Raw genomic sequence first — 20,987 nt, 5'->3', positions numbered from 1 at the left:
GTCACAATAATCATTTAATCTATTGAATGTAAGTGACAGTTGTTTCGGGAAACCGCGGCCATAACAGGGCAATGAGCGAGAATTCCTTCGTCAGTTACTAATTGCTTCCTTTCAGGTCCTGGTCGTTGATATCATCTTGTGTAAACGGGCAATGGGTTGTCTCTCAACGATTGGCGAATAACTTTGCCGGGAGTTGTGCACCTCGGCCACCGCGAACATGAATAGTTCTGCGTAAAAGCCACATATACTAAATTGCTAAACCTTTCTGAGCGGCTGTGCAAACGATAGTGGTCTTGTGTAAACCCACCCTAACCTTAAAGGGGTGTTTCAAGCACAGACTAAGGGCTCATTCACATGGGTGATAAGTGTGTGGGTTTTGTGTGTTGCGAGACACACGAAAATAGAAACCATTCTTTTCAATGGTCTTGTCTGCATTTGCTACTCCCTCCACTGTCCCTAGCCTCCAACATCCTGTGAGCAGTGCATGATGGGAGGCCAGGGCGGAGGCACTGCACTGTATGGTTCATGTGCAGTTCAGAGTGCTGGAAGCTCCTGTCTGTCTGCTTCAGCAGCTTTCTCTGGCACTCTGAGTGAGAGGGGAGGTTGGTGCTGGTAAGTTGCAGGACCTGTGAGCTGGGGGCGGAGCTACAGTGGTGGTCAGTAAACCAGCTCTATGCATGCTGGGAGTTGTAGGTAATGGTGTGTTTTATTTAGTGGAAGTGATGCATGTCAACTCGGCGGCTGCACGGGATGAAGAAGAGGATCCACAGCGGCAGATAAAAGGGACAGGTTGCCGCTACTTAGCTGGACCTCCTAGACTTCAGCATTTCCATTTTGTGCCCACAAAACCCCTTTTAAATGTCTCTAACATACAGTTGAGCAATGCAGTGTCCACTGTGGAGAGTTCCTGTGACACTTTGTACAGTTCAGCCAGTTAAATATTAGCTTGGACCACGAGCGCCTTGAAACTGTGCAACACAAATAAAAATGAAATGGGTTCATCTGTGAATGAGCTCGGCTGTGCTAATGTAAAGGCTGCGGGCATCTTCTTTTTTTAAATTTTTTTTTTTTACTTAAAGGGGTTGTCCCGCGGCAGCAAGTGGGTCTATACACTTCTGTATGGCCATAATAATGCACTTTGTAATGTACATTGTGCATTAATTATGAGCCATACAGAAGTTATAAGAAGTTTTTCACTTACCTGCTCCGTTGGTAGCGTCCTCGTTTCCATGGAGCCGACTAATTTTCGGCGTCTAATGGCCAAATTAGCCGCGCTTGCGCAGTCCGGGTCTTCTTCTTTTCTCAATGGGGCCGCTCGTGCAGGATGCCGGCTCCTCGTAGCTCCGCCCCGTCACGTGCCGATTCCAGCCAATCAGAAGGCTGGAATCGGCAATGGACCGCACAGAAGCCCTGCGGTCCACCGAGGGAGAAGAATCCGGCGGCCATCTTCAACCGGTAAGTAAGAAGTCACCGGAGCGCGGGGATTCAGGTAAGCGCTGTGCGGTTTTTTTTTTAAGTCCCTGCATCGGGGTTGTCTTGCGCCGAACCGGGGGGGGGTTGGAAAAAAAAAAAAAAAAACCCGTTTCGGCGCGGGACAACCCCTTTAAATGTAGGTATTTTGGGCACAATCCTTTTTCCAGTAGGGTTTATTTAAAGGAAATTTGTTGGCTGCTTTGAGTCCTATGAGTTACACCTATGGGCTCAAAGTAACTGACCTGCGGAGTCCGGGGATGTAAGTCTTATACTTACCTTCCCTGTTGTTCCCCACGTGTCGGCATTCAAACTGGCCGCTGCAGGGCGTTGAGCAGCGCACTACATAGTCCACTGCTCTCCTCTCCTCTCCTCTGCTTTCACACAGGAGTCATAGACGTTCATTGAATAGAGTTGGAGCGTGCTGGAGATCACTCTGGCCCCCCTCCTCCATTCCCAGTAAACAGGCAGTCCTTCATAGATGAACCTCTTTACACGGGCCGATCATCGCTTGATTTGATATTTACACTGCTGATTTGCGTTGATACTGCCTGCATAAACTGAATAAGCAAATTATCATTCAGTTGCTAGCAGCATTTACACTGACCATTAGCATTCAGTGTCTCAGTTAGCAATAAACTGAAGGTGATCTCCCCATGTAAGGGGGCCCTCAGGCTGCAGTGTCTGTTTACAGTGATATGTAGAAGCTGCAGAAGACAAACGGCAACATTTTTAATGAAATCTTATTGCAAAAGTAGCCCAAAATGCTTGCATTTAAGTAAAAAAAAAAGAAGCCCTACAAAGATGTCTATAGCCTGTAAAAAGAATCAGAGACCAGGCTGGACCTGATGTAGCCATTGAACAGTTTCACGGATGTCCTGATCTGGCCTAGAAGAATTTTATGATGGGTTCCACAACTCCTTTATTGGATGGGTAACCGGTCAATTTGGTGCAAGAAAAGAAAAAGCACCGCTTGTGTTTCTGCTAGCCTTATGCATAGCAACTAGAGGGTGCAATATTGCTCATGCCTATCACAAAGGACTGGCGGCTGCCTGTTCATCTGCTCCTCTGGGTCTAGTAACTCACAAGCTATATCAGGAACTCCGCAGAGTGCTGGAGCCAGGAATGTAGGTATAAGCACTCTATTGGAACAGGTTAGAACAGTGTTCCCCAACTCCAGTCCTCAGGGACCGCCAACAGGTTATGTTTTCTGGATTTCCTCAGTGTTGCACAGGTGATGTAATTATTGTCGGTGCCTCAGACATTGCCACAGGTGTTCTTACTATAGGATATCCTGAAAACATGACCTTTGGTGGTCCCTGAGGACTGGAGTTGGGGACCCCTGGGTTAGAAGAACAAGCAGGATACACATTTCCACACCTGGAGTGGCAGCTTCCTCAGACCATAATGACAGGAGATCAGTCGCAGGTATTTAAACTTGACAGGTGGAAGTCACAGAACAGCAAGTCACAAGTCATAAATGTTGTTGGCCTACACTGGCCCGCAAAATTACAAATAATACAATTATAACACTGCACGTTATTTAAAACTATCATAATCCATAAAGGTATTGAGGAATATAAGAATCAATGCAGTTTTTTCTAGTTTCATAGGAACGAGCGTATGAACGGCTCTGATCACTTCTAACTTATCAAAGTCATTAAGAAAATTATTACAAGAAATGTAGTTCCAAAACTAATACAAAAAATGGTTATCAGAAGAATATACATACAAGTAAACAACAAAGGGTCCCATCATCCATTAACCCCTTAACGCCACAGGGCGTAAGTATATGTCCTGGCTGCAGGGTGCTTAACGCAACAAGGTGTACACTTACTTCCTGTGGATAGCGTGAGATCTCTCCTAATCTCGCGTTATCTGGCACCAATAGCCGTCTTCAGCCCGCAACAGCGGGGGTGCATCAGGACAGCAACCCCCGCTGTTAACTCATCTCTGCCGTGATCTATGTAGATTGTGACATATAAAGGGTTCACAGAGGGAGCGTACTGCCTCTGACGTCATCGGACTGTTGTGATGTAATTTTCTGTCCTGCGATGCTTTATCATAGGAATCATAGGTGTAATGTTACAAGTCCTGTATAGGGACACAGTCTAAAAAAAAATGATAAAAATGGTGTTTTAAAAAAAAACATTTTGTGCTTTTTTTTTTTTCCATATTAGTATAAAAAAATTAAAATTCCACATGTGGTATTGTCATATTCGTAACGACTTGTACAACAAATTAAACACCCTTTTTATCGTGCACAACAAAAAGCGTAAAACTAAAACCCCAAAAAACTGACGCAAAATGCTTATTTTTTTTTATTTTGCCTCCCAAAAAAGCAATAAAAGCGATCAAAATTGCTGTATGTACCCCAAAATGCTATCCATAAAAACTACAGCTTGTCACACAAAAAACAAGCCCTTTTACGGTCGTGTCAACAGAAAAATAAAAAAAAGTTATGGCTTTTGAAAAGTGGATATGAAATCACTCAAAAATCGCTGCGTTCTTATGCCTAAGATAGGCCATGTCCTTAAGGGGTTAATATGTATCCCAATGAGCCGCAGTACCAATTCATAACAGTAGGTGTCGCTGTACTCCATTTTCTCAGAATGTAACAATTATGTTCTATGTTTAGAAACAATGTTAAACATAAAAACATAGCTTCATATGTGGTTTAACAAATTCAGAATTTTTTTTATATATAAAAAGACTCATGTTTACCCTGAATGGAGGCGGACGGCTGGAAGAGATCTCTGGAGCGCTCCACCTCATGTATGAAAGCATCGGAGCGATAGTCTTTGGAATGGCTGTTGGTCGCTTAGGAGCTCGACAGTCCTTCTGTATAAAATCACCCACATTTCAACCAGAGATCTCTGTCTGCTGGATTGCGAACTTAGGGCCCTTTTACATACGGTAGGAAGAGTTGTTCATTTTCTGTATGCGGTCAGGTGAATGCCGTGCCTTTCAGTGTAAACTTCTGAACAATTGTTTACTGTGAATGGAGGCGTGCGGGTGGCACATAATATTGGCGTCCTTATGATGTACGCAGATACAATAGATGTAAAGGTGCCTATCCCATCCAGTCACACAGTACGCATTATCTTCAGGTCTTTTCATTGACTATTATGTTTCGCTCTGTTTGCTGGTTTGTGATTTAATATCACTTTTATTTCTCCCTGTAGGAGCCTCCAAGGCCCCCTGCTGTTCCCCAGCAGACACAGTCACAGTATGGCCCCTGTCACTATGAGATGAAGCAGTTCTTGGACTGCGCTACCACGCAGAGTGACCTTACTCTCTGCGAAGGGTTTAGTGAAGCTTTAAAGCAGTGCAAATACAACTATGGTGAGTACAAAAGTGCTCAGGATGATAAATTGTAGTATAAAACCAGCTGTACGAAGAAATCTGACAGGGAGAAAGGCTTGTAAGACTCCACAATATGATCACTCTTCTAGCAGAGATGTCTTTATATGTCAGCTACTGCAGTGACGGACAGCTGTCTCACTGACCATTGGAGTCGGAAATATATCTGGCTGTCTATTGACAGATTGCTGAAGACCCACAAATAATGTAATGGGGGATGAGCAGCTTCAGCCAAATTAGTGTATGTTATCTGCAGCAATAGGATGGCATCACTTTCAAGTTGGACATGTTTCTTAGCGGAATGCAGGAAGAATGACATATGACGTACATCAACAGTTCAAGTTCTTTCGATACTGCACAAGTTATGCCTTTGCTGTATCTCCTGGGTCCCAGTGCGAAACAGAACCTCCCCACTTAGTGTGTGCCATTTATAATACAGCTGTCTACTTATTGGCTTTGGAGCCTTTGGGCATCCTCTGGCACCACAGCTGGGTGCTACAGCTATTTCTCTACCCCGTAGAGCCTTTAAATGTTTGACCCATTCTAACTACGACGTTCTGTCTTTTGCAGGTGTCTCCTCTCTTGTGTGATACCTGATGGTCGCCCAGCTGGACAGCACAACTAGGAGAAGCCACTTTTTAAATCCTAATGCATTTCGGATGTCTGCTAACAAAATATTTTAAACTAGAATAATTAATAAATCTAGATCTATTTGTTTAATTCTGCAATACGGTGTCTGTTTTCTTAACATCTGACAGTGTTTAGTTATACGGTATCCTAGTTCCACATTACATTGAGAACTTTTCCACAATGTCAGTTTATACTTGAGCAGAACTCTTCTAGATACATAGATCTTCTATATACTGTATTGTGCCTCCTATATAATCCTGTTTCTAGACTTGTAGTGCAGCATGTACTGCATACAGAGGATACCTGGGAGAGAGAGGGAGAAGGAATCTACATTTCTATTTAGTCATGACCTGGTGGATTATCAGTTTGAAGTAGCAGAATGAAACTTAAATTAGTTTATTGAAGTTATCTGAATAGAGGAGGGCTGTCGTGGGACAATGGCATTCTATATACAGGCATTGGTAAGACTAAACGCAGCGGGTACAGCTTCCCTAATATAAGTGTCAGTGTTATGTGTGCTGTTCACCACTTCCACAGTCTGTAAACAGGTAGGTTGTACTATGACATGGTGGTGGCAAGGCAGAGGCAGCACTTGTAGGAAAAAACGTACGTTTACCAAAATGGAAAAAATGGTTTCACTTCATAGAAGGGCACAAATAGTTAAACATTGCATTATAATTGTGTTAGAGAAATGGCGCATACTGATGTGCATACACCAATGTTTAAGTCTTGTCCCAAGCCACGCTACATTGACTCTATTACACATGGCTGAAACCCTGTGCATCCACTTTATCACAGGTCTCTCTGGCTACAAACACCTCACTGCTACACCTATAACATCGGGTAGCTCACTGCGCCTCACAAACCTAACAGTATATTAAAGCAACCCTATGGTTTACTGCACACAATAAGCAAATAACAGAATGCAGGCCTGCTAATCCCCATAAAGTCCCAGTGTGCAGCCTGTGGTCTAGGCAGAGCCTAACTTCTGTGCTCATCCAGGGAATGGAGCGTGTCCCACACCATCCTGATTCAACTGCCCCTACATACTAGGCCTGTAACACAACTGCTCCTCCATACGAGGGCTGTAACACAACTGCTCACTCCTTTGGACAGCAACCAATCCGGAACTCCCAGGGCTCTTTAAGTCCTCTATCCTTGCCTCCCCAATCATCAGGGCCTTTTGGTCCTTTAACTTCACCCTCAGTTATCAGAGCCTTTCTGTTGAAGCTTGTGCTGCTTTTCAGCTTGGGGACAGCACTAAACGTCCGTGCTTCAGTGTGCCCGTTTGCTCCCAGTCCATGCTGGCTACCAGACAGAAGCCAGGCCTAATAACCAACCCTCAAGTTGCTTCTCTGTGTGAAAAGAGGTTGGGTACTGCTCACTTTCACTACAAGTCCTTGTGGAAATCCCATCTATGATGACTCAGTGCCTTTCCTTCTAGTGCCATGCATATTAGGAGTTCAGAAAAGCTCTTCAGTTCTGTGCTTGTTGCCCTAAATGGTGATGACTATTTAAGTCTAGGCCACCACAAACATGGCAATGGCAGAACTGAAAGCCAGGAATGCGTAGAGAACCTTGACCCATAAAGTTACCAAAGGTCAGATGCGACTGAATGGATAATCATCATCACACAACGGTGGTGTCTGTGACATTTCAGTGCTGTTGGTGACTATTATTGTTTCTGAACTGTTAGTTTTAATAGACATTGGGCAAAGAGAATTAGAAATGGTGAATTTGGCACTTGTTTCATTTTGCTATATATAAAATTACATTACTTCATGTATTCAATAGAAAAACTGTAGCACCATCTTGTGGCACACTAGCAGTACTGCATACATTTTCATTCTCTGCATAAGTCAAAAGTGCAAAATTTAGTATTACTTTTTTTTATATCACTTATGTCTACAGTATGTACTTGCTGCAACGGCAACATTTCTTGATGTAGCAGCCCTGTTGTGCATCTTATTTGGGTATTTTGAAAATTTTTGGAAGATATCAAATCAAGAAATCAAATCTGCTGATGGTAAATTTTATATTAACCAGGTAGATGGCATTAATCAGTTTGAGTTATTCTCCAGGAAGGATCCAGAACTCTTATGCAAAAAACCCTCATTATTTTACTGCAAATTAGTGCACTTTTTACAATGCAGTAAAAAACATTATGGGCACCATGTGCTAGGCAGATAATTGCTGAAATGTTTATCTGCCTTGTAGGATCTGTCAGTTTAAAACCTCCTGCTACAGTCTCCATGCCATGATTTATTGGTAATGTCAGTGATGAGAGCTTGCAGTACAGATAGTCGATTGGTTGTCAGGCTGTCTGATTTTTATCTACTGGGTATGCTGCTCTTTTAAAGAAGTTTTTTTTTTTTTTTTTTTTTTTTGGGTTAGTAAAGCTTAAAAAATTATATAAATAGAAAAAGTTGTTGAAATTCCTCACCATTTTCCAGATGTTTGCTTAATTTCAGTGAATATGAACATTCATGAGGCTGAGAACTAGTATGTGCACCTGAGGACACTCATACAGTCCATGATTAGTGTAGTGTTTTAAACGCCATGCTAATCGCGGTACAATGCTCCCATTAATTTCCATGGGGCCTCGCAGGTCTGCGCTCAAATGAGACGTTTCTAATGCCGCAATTTTTGAGCGCTGTCTATTCTATTTTTGCACTTTAATGCACTGCGTTAACGCTATAGCATGCGTTCAAGAACGTCGCTCGAAGTTGCTGTAAATTGCAGCAATTTCAAACGAAGCGTTTTATGAATAAATGTGTGAGAGAGGTCTAATGCTTATCATCTGAAAGCTTGCTACAAATGTATATGTATACACTATCTTAGCAAAATAAATTGGACACCTCAGCAAAAGTCAAAAGTAATGTTTATTTACTAATGTTCATACCTAGTGGGGCCTCTTTTGGTCCTAATGACCTTGGCTACCCTACATGCATACGTTAACATCTGATAGGCTTCTGCTCATATTTCTATCCTGCAAACATCTGTCGATTTTTCTCTCAAAGAAGCTAGCGTCTTCATTGGACAGCTGAGCAATTGAAGAATGTTCTGTAGAGTGACGAATCACACTACTTCATATCAGATGGGTGTGGAAGATGCCTTGGGAACACTTTTTCCTTGAGTGTGCTTTACCAACAGTTAAGTATGGCGGAGGTTCTGTTGTGGTCTGGGTATTATTTATGTGGCATGGTCTTGGTCTGTTGGTTGTAAAGACAAGAGCCATGAACACGGAGGTGTACCGTGCCAGAGAATGCTGCAGACAATGTGACAATACTCTGGGAATGATCAGCAATACTTTCAACAAGACAACGCAACTTGTCACAATTCCATTGCTGTTTTACATTGGTTTAAGAACATGGATGTTCCACAACAGGACTGGCCTGCACCTCAGCTCTATTGAACATCTTTAGGATGAAAGAGAACATGAGGTCAGAAAATATGAACACCATCCATCAACTTAGAGAGCACTTGCCAGATGTTTGCAGGATGAATGGAGGGAAATACCAGCTGAAGTGTATCTCATTCAGCTAAATAATAAAAACAAGAATTTTATGAATACATCTTAAGGCTCTAGAATCAGAAATATGTAATATGTCTTCATAAATATGCGTGTCTTTTACAACTTCTTACATAATGCTCCATTTAGATATTCGATGGGTCAGTAGACATTACTCAACCAAATATGCATTTCACAGCACAAGTGAAGTAACCTATTTGGGTTTGTTTGTATTACAGAAATTTACCGATCTTGATATTGGTCTGAAGGATATGTTTCCAGTCAGTTAGCAGAGCAACAAATCTTCCTTGTTCTACCGGTTCAAGCGTCGAGTCTGATGGTTGTGTGAAGAGATTTACAAATTTCTCAACAATTTATACCCCCAAGAATTTGCGGTTCTTCAGATTTCTTATTTTGGTTACTGCTGCTCTGCTGTTTGTTGCTTCACATTTGCTGTATGGTAGGATTGGATCTTCAGGTCAGCCTGTTCTTTTGCTGAGAAGCTGCTCTTGTTTTTGTTGGAGACGGAAAAGGGGTTTCTTTTGGTGTTCGAACCTTTTTTGGAACAGAATTGTAGCGCTTGTCCCGTACATGGGGATTCGAAAGCTTCTGTAAACGCTCTGCATGACAAAAGAATGATTTTTGCAGATTGACATTTGCTTAGTTTAATTAGATGGTTTCATTTAACTATGAGATATATGTATGAGCTTGAAATAGACAGCAGATAGGCCCTAGCTTTCAAATACACCCACCCATTTTGTCATTGACATTTTATTTTATGTGTTATTTTAATAAAACGGACACCTCTGGTGCATTTTATCTAAGGTGAAGTCACCAGTGAGTGGCCATTTAGGACATTTGCTGGCCTCGTGTGGTGCAGAGTGTTAAGGCAGCAGTATGCAATCCTAAATAGAGATGAGCGAGCGTACTCTGTTCGGGTGTTTTGCACTCGAGCACCGCTTTTTCCGAGTAACTGACTACTCGGATGAAAAGATTCGGGGGGCGGTGTGGTGGAGCGAGGGGGGGGGGGTAGCAGTGGGGAACAGGGGGGAGCTCTCTCCCCTCTGCAACCCCCCGCTCACCCCCGGCGCCCCCCGAATCTTTTCGTCTGAGTAGTCAGTTACTCTGAAAATGCGTGCTCGAGTGCAAAACACCCGAAAAAAGTACGTTCGCTCATCTATAATCCTAAACTCTTGCTCATGACCTGAAGGTTGCGAGTTGAATCTCTGCATGCTCAAGGTTGACTCAGCCTTCCATCCTTTCAAGGTCAGTAAAATGAGTAGCCAGCTTGCTGGGGGGTAATAAATATAAATTACCTGAAAGCGCTGCGGAATAAGTTGGTGCTATACAAAATAACAAGTCCCTTTCCCTTTTTCATTGTTTTGGGTATGAACACAAATAAAGTATTACAATGGGACCCTGAAATAGTTACATGAAAAAATATCATGTACACAAAACAATAAAGACATAAAAATAAAAGTTCTAAAAACACCAGTCAATGACCAGTTTGAGCCAGTCAATGACCAGCGGTTGCATCAGTAAACGACCGGGTCTGTTTTGGTTTCAAATATGAATGTAAGAAACTAAACATAAGTCTCTATCTGGAAAGAAGATGTGGGCTAGACATACACTTTATTAATTGATTTCTTTTAATTTTCTGACAGTTTAATTTAGTAGTATTAAGTAGCAGAATCTTATACCTCCACAGGTGTGTGCCATGCTGAGTCTTGTGGTGTATGCAACACTCAAATTACACACTGCTGTCTCTATAGCTTACACATTCTAGCACTAATTCCATCAAAATCTAATGGAGTAAGGCTAACTTTACACGGGCGAGCGTGATATGGGTCTGTGAATCCCGCCGCCATATCATGCTCCCCACCATGTGAATTCCCTGCGGATACGAGGCATTATGTTAAAAAAGCCTTGTATTACTTCGGGGAAGGAGCAATTCCCCGTCGCAGCTGTCAATAACAGCAGGAGGATCACAGACTTTCTCCCATTGCTTTCAATGGGGCCGGCGCTGATCTAGGGATGTCATCCACTGGCCCCATTAGGTATGGTTATGCATATTTAGTTGCCTGCTCACCAAACCCCATGGCTAAAAATGTACAGTATTTGTGCAGAATTTAGCCATGGGGTTAAACGCATTATAATATTTCAAATGCTTTCACCTACTATTAGGATATTGCACTCTGGAAAGCTTTTGCCATACAAAAAGTATCAGCCCATTGTAGTTATATAGTTACAGGGGTGAGTCTCTTGGTGTCCAAGGCAAGGTTTACAGGATCCTCCATTCCCATCCTGACCTAAAGATTCTGCATTATAGCTGTTAAATAAAATGATACTCATTCATTTTGTCTCCTCTACCACTGAAGGGATGAGCTCTTGGTCCCCTGGCACATACAGCATTATCTGCTTGCACATGGCGTCCTGTGGGTAGTCCCAAGAAAGAGTATTGTTTTTGATATTTCTAATTTGTAAATTGAACCCCCCCCCCTCCTCCTCAGTTGCCCCTAAATGGCCACCTACCCCTCTATCCTGCCCGGCATAAAAGTACAACTATTGGGGTGAATGATTCCTAACCTGCTAAGTCTGGATGACGTTTCCACAGATTCTCCAGCAAAGACTCATAGCGTGCTGGTTCAGATCCTTCACCACCTACAAAATTAAAGTGTTAAAAAGGTTACGAGACGAGTTGCTATATGTCTACATTCATCATGAGCTCTTGCATAATTATGTTGACGGAGAAAAAAAAAGTTATGGCTGTCAGAATATGGCGGCAGAAAATAATTTTTAAAAAATTAAATAACTGGAAAAAATAAAAGTACATTTGGTATTGTAGTAATTATACTGACCCGTAGAATAAAATTATCATGTCATTTTTGTTGCAGCGTGTAGAAACAAGAACCCACCAGAGATTGGGGAATTTTGTTCTTTTTTTCCTATTTCACTCCACTTAGAATTTTTTAAATAGTACCATTAAAAAATATAACTAGTCCAGCAAAGAACAAGCCCTCATACAGCGAGACGTCGATGGGTAAATAAAGGAGTTATGATTTTTTTTAAAAGGGGGAAGGCAAAAAGGAAAATGGAAGAATAAAAAAAAGGGCCCCGTCCTTAAGTGGTTAAAATTAGTTCAAGAGAAGTCCTTGTTCACAGCATAAATGAGCATAAAAGCAGGACATTTGCTTTTTACTTAGTCTGTCAGTACTGATATTTACCAGCAGAGGAGGATATAAGGTCATGCAAAAAATTTGAAAGCTCGTTCTACTAAGTACTGAAAGTCATTGATCGGAGAGCCTTGCCTGTAGTGGATAAAAAGATGGCCTTTGTACTTTACCCTGCACTTTATCAGCACAGTTAGAAGCAGCACGGATTTCACATGTAGTTGGTTAAGCAGGGATAAAGGTAAATGTTCACTGACGCATAACTTACAAAAATAATTGTCATCAGGCATAAAATGCCTTTTAATTGTCCACAATCTAATTTATTTATATCCAATGGCTTGAAATAAAGTAAAATCAGATGACAGAACAAACTCTGCCCTAATGCCCCCCCCCCCTTTTTTTTTTACACGGGACAATTCTCGTTTGAATGAGTGCACAAATGAGTGACATCACTGCTAGTAGTTTCCGCTTGTGTAGAGAATTGTTCACTTCTCACTCAGTGCTTCACAACATAACAAGAAGTGAGCGAACCAGCGATGATTTTTATGCAGGCTGAAACGGATCCACAAACGAAAAGTGTGCAATGGCTTGCATTTAGACGTAATGATTTGTGCACTTTAGTTCGTTTGAACTAAGTTTGGAACAAAATCATTACATATACATGGGCTTTAGGCTTCATTCACATGAGCGTATATCGGACCCTTTTTCACAACTGGCTGATATACGTTGCCCATCTGATGCATTGGTTTACAGATGGGCATATTCCCACATAAAAACAGCTGGCCAAGAGAGCGCATTCCGGTTGGGGGATTTTTACGCCAGACAGAAAAGATAGTTCAGGAACTATCTTCTGGCCGTAATACAGTGGCAGCTCCCGTAGACTCCTATGGGAGCCTATAGGAGCTGCAGGAGAAGAAACGTGGGAGGAAGTTTAGCAGCGTGTCTGCAAAACTCTAACCCCCTTTCCTCCTCCTCCTCCTCCTCCTCTCTGCCCCTTGCCGGCTGTTTGCAATGCAAGGGGCGGGAGCTAGTTGCTAGGCTCCCACCCCATCCCGCCCCCTCACATTACTGGCAGCCGACAAGGGGCAGAGAGGGGGCGGGAGCTTAGCACACTAACAAAGCTAAACTGTCTCCCCCTGCCCGACGGTATCCCGGGCTCAGCGTATACTCACTGCACCCAGGCTCTCTGAATGGGCGCACAAATGGGACACGGACGATCAAAAAAAATATCACCTATACTTGTGTGAAATTTCATACCTCTAATATGTTCAACAGACAACGCAGTACTAGTGAGTCAGTCCAGACACAGCTAGAGATTATTACGGACTTCTATTAAATACAGCCTCAGGCTGCAGTGAGTGGTATATGAAGTGAGGGCTAAAATAGCGAACAGAGACCCTTTCCTTGTAACTATCAAATAATCTAGAATATGTTATAACATAAAGTGCAATATGAACATGTGATCACATCTGAAGCACTAAGTTTGATAGTGGATTTTATACTAGAACAGTTTCCTCTGGAAGCTCATGTGCTCAGTAATATCTTCATATGTAAGTGAACCCTGATTTCATAGTCTTGTAGGCTGAGTTATACAGGCAGATTTAACATGGGAGGTACATAAAAATAAATTTTGCATATTTCTACTTACGGATAATTTTGACCAGCACATAAGACTGTCGTTCCTTCAGGTAAGTAGTAGCAATGTCTTGGGATCCTTCAAGATCACAGAGATTCATAAGGTTTCCGGACTCATCGAGGAGATCAATGGAAACTGCAAAAAATGTGTATAATATGTGATGTAGAGCAAAACACAACAATGATATAATTACAATCCACACAAGTTACTGTCTTATTATGCTTGAGAAGTTTTAACTGTCTATTAAGTTACTAGAATTTCTTTGGACGAGTGAAATAATCTTCCAGGATTGTATAGATTTGAAGACTCATGTAAGCTTTACATGTAAAATAAATTATCTAAATTCTGATAAGGTATAACTAAATACAACTCAGCACCTGCACATCTTCTATTGTATCTTTGTAGGGGCTGTCGGGTTATCAGTCAATTCTGCTTCAGTAGGGCTGAAGGGGTAAAATAATAAACTGAAACATACCCCTCGGGGGCCAATGGGATTCAATGCTGCAGCCTCACTGTGGTCCTAAAGGTTGTGGTGACCGCTGATATCACAAGAACCCGGGTGGCCGCTGCAGCCAATGAGAGGCTGCAGCATTGTGATTCTGAATAGAGATGAGCGAGCACACTCGTTTAAGGCTCATGCTCGAGCGAGCATCGGTCTTTTCGAGTAACTGCTTACTCGTCCAAGCACCATGCGGGGGTGGGGGGGGGGGGGGCGGAGGGGAGAATGAGAGAGTTCACTCTCTCCCCCCCTGCTACCCCCCCCTCCCGCATGGTGCTCAGACGAGTAATCAGTTATTCGAAAAGACCGATGCTCGCTCGAGCATGAGCCTTAAACGAGTGTGCTCGCTCATCTCCATTTCTGAACTTATGGCATCATTGCGCTCAGGATGGGAGTGCCGTTGCCAGGAGAACGAGTGGTGACATTGCAGCCTTTTATTAGGTTCCTGTGACAGCCCCTTTAACTAAAACCTGATCCTTACTGGACACTTGGGATCCATGGATATGATAGTGTCATACCTATAGATAGTTATGGAAATGTCTAGATGCAGTTTACAAGAAACATAAATGGAAAAACATAGCGCTCACCCAGGAACATATAATATAGCACATACAGCTGGAGATCCTGCAGTCCAAGGCTCACTGTGAGTCAAATGGCAGAAGAAAATTGCAAAATAAAGAAATGCTGCCTCCATAAAAAAGGGGGCTCCATACTGAGTGGGGGCCTATTTGGGGCATTATTACTGAGTCAGGGCATAAGGGGAAAATTATTAGTGGGGACAATTTTACTGTGTGTGAGACTTATTATGTGAGGCCTACAGGGAGCACAAGAGGCGGGCTACTATTACTGTGTGGCATTACTACTATTTGTGACACTATGGATGGGAAGATTATGTGGAAGTTTGTAAAATGAAGCCCGGTCCCTGAAGACTTGAAGTTAAAGATTGATCCAGAGATTATTTTGACTGCCATTATGGAGTCAGGAAGGAATTTGTTCCGCCAAATGGGCTAAATTGGCTTCTGCCTCATTGGGATTTTTTGCCTTCCTCTGAATCATGGAGGGCCTAAGTGTGTGAACAGCCTTTGGTCTCCTTAATCCACCACTGCGTGGCTGCACGTGTGCTCAGCTGTTTCCATAAATTCTATAGTAGTAAATGGAGAGAACCATGCACATGAGTGGCTAGGCTTGGACTGACCTACAGGTAGCAGGTGAGATCCCTGGACCCCCCTGACCACCTTGCAGAATTTGCCTGCTGCCTGAGACCTGTTGGTGTCACAACATGTATCCCTGGCTCCAGAGGCAAATCTTGAAACTCCTGGGCCCCAATGCAAAATCTGTTACAGGGCCCCCAACTATAATGCTTTATTCACACTGCTAAGCTTACTATATGGAGAAGAGAGGCCTTATGGGTCGGGTGCAACTGCATCCCTTATAGTTACGCCCCTGCCTGGCTCACAGAGCTATGAGGACCCCGGGTCCAAGGCAAGAGCCAGGCAGCAAGTTATTGGGAGGGCTCCCATGACAGAAACAGTCTGAGGCAAAGCTCTACATGCAGGCCCCTACTGAAAACAGTGTGTATGTTCCCTCTTCTACTAGGTCATTAAAATAAATTCCTGTCACCACCGTTCCCTCCACGGGATACTTTAACTCATAGCATGCTCTGACAGTTGAAAACCTGCAGCCGAAAACCTGCTCGTAGTTGTAGTTATTCCCCACAGATTGAATTCCACAAGGAACTCTTTTAAGGCAATTTTCACATGGCATTATTCTGCTTCGGTATGTGTAAGCCAAATCCAGGAGATTGTCCAATAAACAGAAGGGGTGCAGATTAGAGATGAGCCAGCACCAAAATGCTCGAGTCGAACTTTCAGTGATGCTCGAGAGTTCGTTTCGAGTAACGAACCCCATTGAAGTCAATGGGCGACCCGAGCATTTTTGTATATCGCCGATGCTCGCTAAGGTTTTCATTTGTGAAAACCTGGGAAATTCAAGAAAGTGATGGGAACGACACAGAAACGGATAGGGCAGGCGAGGGGCTACATGTTGGGCTGCATCTCAAGTTCCCAGGTCCCACTATTAAGCCACAATAGTGGCAAGAGTGAGACCCCCCCCCCCCCCGCACTGCCAGCGTAAAGATCGTTCTCCTCTGCCACAGCTGTAACAGCTGTGGCAGAGAAGAACGATGTTAGCCCATTGAATTCAATGGAGCCGGCAATACAGCCTGCTCCATACAAAGCAATGGGTTGCCGGCGATCGTGGGATGAATTGTCAGGAAGGGCTTAAATATATAAGCCCTTCCCTGCAATTCATCCAGAAATGTGTAAAAATAAAAAAAATATATACTCCCCTTGTCCCGGCAGAACGATGTTAGCCCATTGAATTCAATGGAGCTGGCAATACAGCCGGCTCCATTGAAAGCAATGGGCTGCCGGCGATCGCAGGATGAATTGTCGGGAAGGGCTTAAATATATAAGCCCTGAGCCAATCAGAGACAGCACTCACTCACCCATTCATGAATTCATGAATGGGTGTGAGTGAGACCTGCCTCTGATCAAGGGCAGGTCTGACTCACACCCCCTTCATACCCACTGCAGGCCAGCCGTGCTGAACTCCGTCTGCCGAGACAAGGTGAGTATATATATTTTTTTAATTTTTACACATTTCTGGATGAATTGCAGGGAAGGGCTTATATATTTAAGCCCTTCCCGACAATTCATCCTGCGATCGCCGGCAGCCCATTGCTTTCAATGGAGCCGGCTGTATTGACGGCTCCATTGAATTCAATGGGCTAACATCGTTCTTCCGGGACAAGGTGAGTATATATATATATATTTTTTACACATTTCTGGATGAATTGCAGGGAAGGGCTTATATATTTAAGCCCTTCCCGACAATTCATCCCGCGAACGCCGGCAGCCCATTGCTTTCTATGGAGCCGGCTGTATTGCCGGCTCCATTGAATTCAATGGTCAGTGCTCGTTTAATTGAGACGAGTACCGCGTGGTGTTCGTCTCTAGTAATGAGCATCTCGAGCACCCTAATACTCGAATGAGCATCAAGCTCGGACGAGTATGCTCGCTCATCTCTAGTGCAGATCTCTCCATTTTACATTTTGTATGCAGGTTCCGTTCTTGGTTTTGACTCACAAATACTGAATAGTTCAGAAAAATAGGCTTATGATACTTTAATGTATATGTTATAAAAATAGCTACACAATACACCTGTGGGTATACCATACATTGCTGATCTGTCCGAATGTGTCTATGAGCTGGGTCTAAGCTGCAGTACCAAATCTAGCCTATAGACAAATGTGGCACTGTTTCAGGACCAAAAACCGGATCCTGTTTGTCTGATCCTGGACATCCCCCTATGCACAGTGCTTGTACAGTTGATAATCATGCAGCTTTCCCCTGAATATTAGTTTTGCCTGCAAACACTAAACCGCATATTCTTTTTTGAAGGGACAGTAATATAACTCACCCTCAGATCCACACTGGCATTTATCCCTTAAGCTTTCTGCTAAATTGACAAGCTTGCAGTTGGGATTCAATAAAATATGACGATCCGCTGAAAAAAAAATATCTTATGGTTACAGATTGGTTTAGAAAGGCAGTATGGTATATATTGTAATATTATAATATTGCACTTGGATATAAGCACCAGAGCACAAGCTGCAGTATAAAACCGAAAACACATCAACTTGTGTGCCATTTTTACTGTGATAATGTCTATCTCTCCGTCAGGCCTCCAGAGAATACGGTCCTGACATGGCTGAGTCAATATGCATTGTGGCCATTATGCTCATTGATTACCATAGTGCTTAAGATAAAGCTCATGTTAATATGAAACGACTTACCTCCAAATTTCACTGTGATAAACATGGTCCACACAGATATAGTCTTCACAAATAGTAGTTTTATATATCTGGGACGTGTTTCTAAGATCTTCTGCACTAGGGCTCCGCTCCTGAAAGAGCGTGAATACTGCTGGCTGCTTCTTACTGTTCACTATTAAATGGCTCAGCCCAGCAGAGAGGCTTTTTGTCGTGGTATCTAAGAGGCAACGAAAACTTGTGCCAAGAAGCATATAATTATCCCCTCTGGAGTTTTACAATGACACACTGGGTGGAAGATTTGCGCTTATCATCAGATCACAACTAACTGACTTCTAAGTGCTGGAATGTATGCAACTCAAATGACAACAATTGTTCTTCTGCCCTCAGGATTTACCATTAGCTATGATGTGCCAGAAAGAAGGAAGGTAAATAAAGTATACCTATATTTTACTGTACTATATGTGGGGTTGAATGACATAGCTTGAAATTAATACTGTAATGTATTTTTACGGGCTATAGCATCACACAATAAGTCTCACTAAGAACACCACAGACTTAGGCCTCATTCAGACGAGCGTGCTTTTAGTGCATTATAAGTGCGTCAAAAGATCACGGCTATACTGCACTAAAGATCGCATGAACGGGCGATTTCCTGCTATTAAGTCTTGAGCTTAAAGGGGTTGTCCCGCGCCGAAACGGGTTTTTTTTTTTTTTAAACCCCCCCCCCGTTCGGCGCGAGACAACCCCGATGCAGGGGTTAAAAAAACCACCCGCACAGCGCTTACCTGAATCCCGGCGGTCCGGCGTCTTCATACTCACCTGCTGAAGATGGCCGCCGGGATCCTCTGTCTCCATGGACCGCAGGGCTTCTGTGCGGTCCATTGCCGATTCCAGCCTCCTGATTGGCTGGAATCGGCACGTGACGGGGCGGAGCTACACGGAGCCCCATTCAGAAAAGAAGAAGACCCGGACTGCGCAAGCGCGGCTAATTTGGCCATCGGAGGGCGAAAATTAGTCGGCTCCATGGAAACTTGGACGCCAGCAACGGAGCAGGTAAGTATAAAACTTTTTATAACTTCTGTATGGCTCATAATTAATGCACAATGTACATTACAAAGTGCATTATTATGGCCATGCAGAAGTGTATAGACCCACTTGCTGCCTCGGGACAACCCCTTTAATTAGCTGTGAAATTGCCCGTTTACACGATCGGGAGGTGTGTGGTGCGTGTTGTCCAGCTTTCATAGTAGTCTATGGCAATTCCCACACATCACGCACCAAAGATAGGTCAGGTCCTATCTTTTCATTCACCACGGACCTTAGATGTGAGCATTGCAGTTGAATGTTCTATCTTTCTTAGTTGCAAGTATTTAATGCGTCTAAAATGCCTTCATGTGAACGCTTCTATATGAAACCATTGATTCTATAAGACGCGATCTTTTCACGCGTCTATAATGGGCTAAAACCATGCTCGCATGAACAAGGCCTAATGGTGTGATTATGAATTGAATGATCATTCAGTTTAAACGCAGCCAACAACTTAATAATGAACAAGAATTGTGTGTTTCTCATTCATCAGTGTGATGGGTGGTGGTCCCTGCAATCAGACCCCCACTGACCAGAAAGTTATCCCTGCGTCATGAAGTTTTTGATAGCGGTGGCCCATACATGCCAGTGTTCCATTTACTTCAATGGGACATGCTGGAAAGTACCAAGTTCAAGTCTTTGGCAATCTCCGGCAGTCCTATTTACCTTAAGGGGACTGCCATAGATTGCCAAGCACTTGAACTCTTCTCTCCTCAGGAGGTCCCATTGAAATGAATGGAGCATTGGCACATATGGTTGACCACTTTTGTTGATAACTTCAGGATTAGCTGGGAGTGATATTAGGATTGGGACAGATCCCAGCGGTCAGACCCCCAACGATCAGCAAGTTTTCCCTTACCCTGTAGATATGGTATAACTTGCTGAGATATATTTTAAAACATGGCTCCCTCAGCTTTGCCATCCAATGACAGTGAATGGCAAAGCTATACATAGTGAAGTATGGAGTGTGGAATGGGTGATCAGAGTAAAGAAACGGAGACCCTATGTGCGCCAAGAATGGCTCCTGGTATGTTGAATATACATTTGCAATTGACCCAAGGTTTGCAACTGGGAGACAGGAAGAATACAAATCTGCTGTATGGTACAAGGAGCTCTGAAAGGATAAGATACATTTAATAAGACGGGGGAATACCATCTAGTGGTCTTCATGTATAAAATATTGGTGGAAACACTTTATTCTTCCCCTTAAAGAGATATTCTAATGAAATGCCTTTAAAATACAATGGTATCCCTTTACTGAAAATGACCTGTAAAAGCCCACATGTGGGTCATCTACAGCAATTTTCATTATATACATGCTTGAGGCTTGATTCACACAAGCGTTTTATCGTGGCAATTTTGCAGCAATGAATCGCTGGCTGAAAATTGTGACCATCTGATGCATTGGATTCCAACGGTAAGAAGACTGCCTGTGGAGGAATAGGTAAGTGTTAATTTTTAGAGATGAGCGAGTATACTCACTAAAGGCAATTGCTCGAGCGAGCACGGAGTTGCAGGGGAGAGCGGGGCGGAACGGAGGGGAGATCTCCCTCTCCCCCCCGCCCGCTTCCTCCTGCTGACAGCCGCTACTCACCGCTCCCCCATGCCGGCACCTGAACCTTCCGTCTCGAGCGGGGAGATACTCGCTAAAGGCAATGCTCGCTCGAGCAATTGCCTTTAGCGAGTATACTCGCTCATCTCTATTAATTTTATTTCTAATGACAAAACCCCTTTAAAGTATTCTTGGTGACAATAAAGATTTTTTACAATTCCAACTAAAGTTCTCT

At 43.2% G+C, this 20,987-nt stretch overlaps 2 protein-coding genes across 2 annotated transcripts in view; one reads left to right on the top strand and one right to left on the bottom strand.

The window, feature by feature from the left end:
• Positions 1-5,561, top strand: part of CHCHD10 (coiled-coil-helix-coiled-coil-helix domain containing 10) — a 9,310-nt gene extending 3,749 nt beyond the window's left edge. Inside the window, exons 3-4 of the mRNA XM_066603536.1 lie at positions 4,656-4,815; positions 5,404-5,561. Coding sequence (XP_066459633.1) covers positions 4,656-4,815; positions 5,404-5,423 — 180 coding nt within the window. The 3' untranslated portion in view covers positions 5,424-5,561. The remainder of the gene's footprint in view (positions 1-4,655; positions 4,816-5,403) is intronic.
• Positions 5,562-8,327: 2,766 nt separating this feature from the next.
• On the bottom strand, positions 8,328-18,302 carry C5H22orf15 (chromosome 5 C22orf15 homolog). Its single transcript, XM_066601935.1, has 5 exons — positions 18,136-18,302; positions 17,760-17,846; positions 13,793-13,915; positions 11,561-11,635; positions 8,328-9,594 (listed from the first exon to the last, which is right to left on the bottom strand). The coding sequence occupies exons 1-5, from the start codon at positions 18,158-18,160 to the stop codon at positions 9,449-9,451; spliced, it is 456 nt and encodes a 151-aa protein (XP_066458032.1). The 5' UTR covers positions 18,161-18,302; the 3' UTR covers positions 8,328-9,448.
• Positions 18,303-20,987: the final 2,685 nt, after the last annotated feature.

The sequence above is a fragment of the Eleutherodactylus coqui genome, chromosome 5 (assembly GCF_035609145.1).
Source record: "Eleutherodactylus coqui strain aEleCoq1 chromosome 5, aEleCoq1.hap1, whole genome shotgun sequence".
In the NCBI taxonomy this organism is placed as follows: Eukaryota; Metazoa; Chordata; class Amphibia; order Anura; family Eleutherodactylidae; genus Eleutherodactylus; species Eleutherodactylus coqui.
This window is presented reverse-complemented; position numbering and strand designations above follow the sequence as displayed.